Source organism: Podarcis cretensis (genome assembly GCF_951804945.1).
Source record: "Podarcis cretensis genome assembly, chromosome: 2".
NCBI classification, from domain to species: Eukaryota; Metazoa; Chordata; class Lepidosauria; order Squamata; family Lacertidae; genus Podarcis; species Podarcis cretensis.
The window spans coordinates 44,580,725-44,587,682 of NC_137171.1; the positions used below are offsets into that span (position 1 = coordinate 44,580,725).

Genomic DNA, 6,958 nt, shown 5'->3' on the forward strand with positions numbered 1-6,958 from the left:
AAAACCGACGGGGATCCAAGAGAGAATCCTCACTCAGTCACCATAGTGATCGGGTTGATCTGGTAAAAATGCGAACTGGCCTCTGTCACGAATGAGTAAAAGATTTGCTTTTAAAGTGAAAGCCTCTGATACGTGTGCGTGAAGGTGACTTAGTAAACTGTGATGCGTGCAAAAAGAGCGCAACATAACCTCTCAGTAGCGTGTGCGCGCAGGCTAGTAACAAAGCCTGGTGAGTATAAGGGAAAATAAGGAGAGCAAGACCCACTGACCATAGCTTGGAATCCTCTTCCTAGTCGAATAGCCGTGGTGGCGACAGCACAATTTCTTGTTTCAGCATTGCTGGCAGAGGAGGGAGGCAGCAGATAACAATTCCAGTGACACAAGCTGACAAGGAAGAGAGAAAGAAGCTCCCTCCCCCACACTCTGCTACTTACTGTGGTTGTTGTTCCCGAGGAAGGGACACATGACTAGGACTCAGTATTTCCCCCGGTTGAGCAATGAGAGCTATAAAGCAGGAAAAACCACCTGCTTGCACCATCTCTCCCACTCATGCTCCTGCAAGATACTTGCTGGTCAACGGTGGGAACTGCTACTGTCCCAGCAGCAAGCCTGAATTCTTAATATGTTTTGTGTGCAAAACGTCTTGTACATGAAAGCATTATGTGTCAAAGTGTACAAGAATTCTTGCATGTCCAGCCATGCCAATAAAGGCTCATCGTGTATAATGTGTGTCTTGCAGTTGTCAGGCTCAGTTGTCAAGCTGCAGAAGGGATTCTGTCTGCAGAGTTTGGCCTCTGCCTATCTGGGCTATACGTGCTCTTGACAGAGAACATGAAGAATGGAGCTGACCTTTTTATGCTTTGGGCTTGTTAAAACGGATGTGAAAAAATTGTCATTCCAAGTAGTGAATCAGCTCCTTGAAGACAAAGCTGAAAGCTATGTGCAGTCAGTGCTTACTAATCTGACAACTTCAGCTAAATCTGCATGATGGGGCAAGAGCTTGAGCTTTCAGAAAGTGTGTCTTCCTCAACATTTACTTACACCTGCAGTGCCTGTTAACTAGTTTTTGCACTGCTTTGGTTTTGAAGTTCCAGAGGTCTTTTACAATGACTCCCGCACCATATTCTGTTGAGAGTTCAGCAGTCCCATAGGCTTACTCGGCTTTTGATGAAATATGAGGATTGCAAGCATCAACTTGCAACCACAGTGCAGTTGAAGATTTTGTGGTTGATTTAGCTAATGAGGCAATTTTGAATAGTTCAGCAAATCAAATTGAAATAATTCATACATATATATGATTGTATTTGCATTAGAAGTAACTCTGCATAACAATAAAACAGATTTGCTACAGAATGTGAGTCCTTAACCGTACAATAATGAGCTTCCAAATCTAAGAAATAATTGGTGATTGTGGTTTGTCAAAGCAAAAATAGGTCAGAGTTCATCTTTCCCCTGGGTATGGCCCAAGTAGAGTAGAACGAGAATGGCATGCTTTGGGAGTCCAGAGAGGGAACCCAAGGAAGCAAAAAATTAAGAGAATTGCTACCATGAATTTCCCCAGGACATCAACTGACACAATTAAGGCACTTTCATTCTGAACATGCTTACTTGAAAGTATGTTCTGTTGAAGTCAGTGCAAATTAACTGCACATACAATGTTTAGGTATCACTTATGAATACCCTGAATTTAGAAGGGCAAAATCAACAGCACATTATGGCCATTTCAGGTTTTTAGTTAATTATGAATGTGGGAAATGCAGTAAGCCATTTAAGGCTACAGTCTTCTGCACTCAGGAGCAAGTTCTGTTAAAATCAGTAGGGATTCCTTGCAAACGATCATGGATGGAACATGTGTCACTCATGGAAAACAGTTGAAGTGGGAAACCATGCTTACTCATTTCCTAGAGCTGTTTCACACACACATCTTTATTACTTGAGTATAAAAACAAGCAATGGATGGCTTGCGTGTGTGAATGAGCCATCAGAGATCTAACCCAATAGCTAACAAGGCATGTAATTTCAAATGCAAGGCTTTTCAATTAAGTCAGATATTTCATTCATCAAAAGTATAGCATGGGACAATCGAGATCTACATGTATGTGTGAATCTGGCCTTAGTGAATGGGAAATAGGGAGTGGATCAATAGCCTCCCTCCAAGTCTAATGAAGATATGCAAAAACTTTTGGTTAAGATTAGTCAGGACAGAGCTGATATATGTCTTCTAGCCTCTGCTTGCAGCAATGCCTGGTTGATGCTTTCAGAACCATTGAAATAGAGATTCTGCTGCAGGCAGAAATAAACAGTATTGGCCTGATTGGACATTCACTGAGCATTTTCTGCAACACTCCTAACTGCACACACTGAACACCTCTTGAGGGTGCCATATTTCACAGAGAGATTTTGTGCACTCGTTATTTCATGGCAGGCCCACGTATGCAGCCCATTAAAGCAGGGCCTGTGGTCCTCCCAAGATGGTTGCAACTTTCATCATCACTGGCCATGCTGACTGAGGCTGATGGGAGCCCGGCAAAGGCATCCAGAGAGCCATGGCTTGCCCACCAGGGAAGGCTGAAGACATTCCACTACCTGTGGGGAAGACGGTCTCTTCCCCACCATGTGCAGAAGCCCACCAGATTTGGAGCTGCACCTTGCTTCAACACTCTTCCGCCACATCTGGGGTCAGTAGTTTCAGGACAGGCTGTGCTCTGCCTGCTTCCTAGTCCTTCAGCATCTTGCTGCTTGAGGCTGACGCCTCACAATCCTCCAAAGGGCAGAGCCATCCCTGTCCCCTACCCCTGCCTTAAAGGCAAGTTGACCAGTCTGATGCTGTATGTGGGCCATGGTGGCTTCTGCATGCATGAATGGGCCAGTGTAACACAACTTTCCTATGGCCCTTCATTTGCCATTCATCAATCGTATTCTAGTGAAGGGAAACCAAGTGATGATGCCCATGTATTGCCCATTCTGACCACACTCTTAATTCCCAGCTGTAAACGTGCATGGAAACCTGCTCCATAATTACCAGCTGTAAACGTGCATGGAAACCAGCCCCATTGATTTCGGTCGAACCCAAACCCATGAAACGTGCTTCCAGTGAAGCCAACACCTCTACACTTAAGTAAATGAGCTAAGGAATCTGCAGCCACAGGTCGTGCATGCTCCTTAGTTCTTCCCGGGGGACGTGGGCAGTTGTGCAGCGCACTTATCAGAGACAGCCCAAGTTCCAGGCTCCTCTTTTGTTGGCGGCGTCGGCGGCAGGAGCAGCCGCTTTCAAGTCCTGTCCCCGCTGGCTGGCTGCCTGGCTGGCTGGCTGGAGGGGGGCCGGGCCCTTTGCTCTTCCCTCCTCCCTTCCCCCACTGCCTGACATTTCCGCCTCCCCCTCCCCCTGCCGGGGAGGGCGGCCAGTGGCGCGCTGCGAAAGGCCGGATGCGGCTCTCGAAGTGGGCGGAGGAGGCCCAGGCGCTGAGATCACCGGCGGTATAAAAAGAAGCGCGCTGGGCGCGGCCTCCTTCAGTCGGGGCGGACGTCACGAGAAAGGCTTCTTCCGAAGGCTGCGCTTCGCAAAGCAAAGCAAAACAAACACCAATTAAGACCCGGGGCCACGCGTCACTTTCGCCTTTTAAGGAGAAAGCGCCAGAGGTCTCCCTCCCGGCTCCTCACAGCCCCCGAACAAGCCGAAGAGACCCGAACCGCGGCGAAGCCGGCTCCGCCATCATGGAAGTGCAGAAGGAAGCGCAGCGCATTATGACCATGTCGGTGTGGAAAATGTACCACTCGCGGATGCAGCGCGGCGGCCTGCGTCTCCACCGCAGCCTGCAGTTGTCGCTGGTGATGCGCAACGCCCGGGACCTCTACCTCTCGGCCAAGTTGGAGGAAGAGGACGAGATGGCCGCGGGCGGAGGGAGCGGCGAGGACTTTGCCGGGCGCCCGGAGCCGCAGCTGGAGCTGCAGGGCGAGGCGCCCGCCCCTCAACATCTGGAAGCGCCGCCGGCGACCCCCTTCCCCCAAGCCCTGCCTGAGCCGGCGCCTCTCCCCGCCGTACAGCCGTCGGAGGCGCCGCCGCCTGCTCTGCCTTGCGCCACTCTTGATCCGGAGCCCATGGAGACCCAGGAGGAGCTCGACGGCAGCTCGCCCGCGCCTCCGCCGACGTGGAGCCGAGGCGCCCCCGGGCCTCAGGCGGGCGCCGCCAAGCCCAGCCGCAAGCGCCGCAGCAGCAGCCTGGGCAAGATCGGCGCCGCCGAAGCCGGACTGGTGCCCAGCAAGAAAGCCAAGCTGGTGGAAGAGGAAGGCGAGCGGCAGCCGCAGCGCCAGGAGGGGCCTTTCCCGAGCTTAGCCAGGGTCCTCCAGGACCGCTTCTCCGGCTTAATCCTCCAGCCTCCGCCGGCCAAAGGCGCCGACGAGCCCAAGGCGAGCTGCAGGCAAGGGGACGGCGTGCTGAGCATAATGGTGAGAGCCGTGGTGGCCTTCTAAAGCGCCCCCGCCAGGGACTCGTAGCTGGAAACCTCGCTCTCTGCGGAGAAGCGGAACCTGCTGAAGCCCCTCTCTCGGCGGAGGAGCTGAGCACCACCTCCCGCTGCCGGCCCGCCGGCCCCCTCTCCTTGGTGGCGGGGCCTGGGCGGCGAGGAAGACGCGCCGCGGGAGGCTGGTGAAGGACTGGGGGCGGGCGGCGGGGAGCGCTGGTGGGTTCCCTCCTCCCATTTTCTCCCCCTCCGGGTTTAGGCGAGAGACGCTCTGGTGGCTGGGAAAGACGACGAGACAAAAGGCTGCGGGCAACGCGGCGAAGGAGGACGCCCCACCTCGGCCAGTGAACCCGGGACGCGGCTGCGGTGCGCTATGCGCCGGACTGGACGCAGCGGCGGCGTGGCGGGACACGATACTTTGGGGGGGCGGCGGCGGCGGCGGCGGGCAGCGAACTCTTGGAAAACGGGGGAGGCTCGCAGCCCGTCGGGCCTTCGGAAACCGGATTCGGGCGGAAAGCAAGCGCGATGTGTGCTGGGTGCACTTTTTTTTGGTGCTAGTCGATAACAATGACGTGTTCATTCTGCCGTTCCTTAACTAAAGTTAATTGCCAGATCTGAGTTTGCTTCTGTCTCCTCTCCCCCCCCTTTTTTTCTGAACGGGACTGGAAAGGTCTGAAGGTTTGTTAGGCAGCTCCCCTGAAGGGTTAAAAAGAGTCATGCTGAGAATTGTCGAAGAAAAGCAGCTTTTGTCAGTCCCGCTCCTGTCTGCCCAGTATTCTTTTCCTCAGGGCCATCCCTTTTTTTCTTACCTAGTAATTAAGAACGATGAAGTGGCCTGTTTCTTTGTGCCAGAGAAGATCTCCGAACCAGATTAGTCTTGCCAAAGTGTGTGTGCTGAGCAGGAACAGAAGGAGGGGAGGGGAAAAAAACCCAACCAGTCATACTAGTTATGACACATCTCTCATATGACTAGCATTTGCATTACACTGGGTCCACGACTGCAGGGGATTTCCTGCTTCTGTTGCCTTGGCTGTGTGTGTGTGTGGCTGTTGTGGTTTTTGTTTTTTAAGGTGTGGGTGGAGCCCTGAATGTCTGAAGGGTGGGGGAGAGGAAGACAAGTGGTTTTTCTTCCCCTAAAGATGTCATCTTAAAAGCTCGCTGGCGGTTTTCCTAGATGACTGAAGCTGTTTATGCACTGAACAGTAATGAGGGGTACTGTTTTACATCCACAAACATTTTTCTCTTTCCACTACATATGCAGCTTGGATATTTTTCACCCAAATCAGGAGAATGGGGGCAAAGAAACCTGTATTCTTTAAATGGGTGTGTTCTGCAGTGTCTTGTCTCTAAAAAACAAACAAACAAAACAGTATATCAAGTCATTTTATGAGATTTCTTGACACCGTTTTTGCCTTTGTTCATGATTTTTTCCTCCACTCTCTTCTCTCAAATGTATGAAACAGTTGCTGTTGTGCTGGATTTATCTGTTGTGTCATCTCAGTGCTTCAAAAGTGTTAGTTTGATTCAAGCTTTAGGGTTGGGAGGAGAACAGTAAGAATGTCTTCTGAAACTGGTTTTCAAAATGGGCAGTAGAATGGTCACTGTCAAGGTACTTTGTAATGCTAATTGTATGTAATCTGCATTTGCCTCAAAGAGGGCAAAATACAAGTTTATTTGGTTTTATCCTCATGGTGTTAATATTTTTGGTCATTGAAATAAAGACCATCTTTTTTTTTTACTTCTGTGGTGTTCCGTTCTTAATTTAAAAAAAACAAAACCATTTGTGAACTTCATTGAGAATTTTCTCTTGGTGGAGAGGATATGGGAGGGGAGAATGTTCAAGCAGCTACTCAAACCTACCTCCAAATGTATGGGCCTCCTACTACATTAAACTAGTCAAGGTACAAAATAAGGAACTAGAGAAAAGAAACAAGGGGAACAGCAAAGTTTGTGACAGGGCAGGCAACCTTTAGTTCCTTCCAACAGCACATTTAAAGAGCCAAACTTCCAAGCATGTGGGCTCTTGTAAATCTGAACTATTCAATGTTGAGATACGGAGTAAACAAACTCTCCAAAGCTCTGCCCCCAGCCTTCTATGAATTAGCCTTCTATGACCCTTGGGGCATCCAGAACTTGTTGATTATGTAGCTGTTTCTAATAGTGGGTGGAATGGGGAGAGAAGGGGTTGTCAACAAGATTAGCCTTGATTGTTTGGGTAGCAGTCCAGTCCCGATAGGGTCCTAAGATGTTTGGGATCACTTTTCAAATCTCACCATGCTGGGTAGCATGGGTCAAGCAAGTCGAGTTGCATAACAACAATGCTTGGTTTCAGGATGGGTGTGAGAGCATGGGAAACTTATATTTAGAGCTCCAGTAACAGCTTGTAAACTTGTTTATGATGGAACTAAAATAGCCTTTCCATAAACATGGGCCACTAGCCAGCGGATAGGGCTGGCAGGCAGGAGCTTAAAGTATGCTTTGCAAAACATTAACAGTAG

At 50.2% G+C, this 6,958-nt stretch overlaps 1 protein-coding gene across 1 annotated transcript; it reads left to right on the forward strand.

Moving 5' to 3' along the window:
• Nucleotides 1-3,168: 3,168 nt before the first annotated feature.
• IER2 (immediate early response 2) lies at nt 3,169-6,198 on the forward strand. Its single transcript, XM_079966537.1, has one exon. The coding sequence runs from the start codon at nt 3,715-3,717 to the stop codon at nt 4,468-4,470; it is 756 nt and encodes a 251-aa protein (XP_079822663.1). The 5' UTR covers nt 3,169-3,714; the 3' UTR covers nt 4,471-6,198.
• The last annotated feature ends 760 nt before the right edge of the window (nt 6,199-6,958 follow it).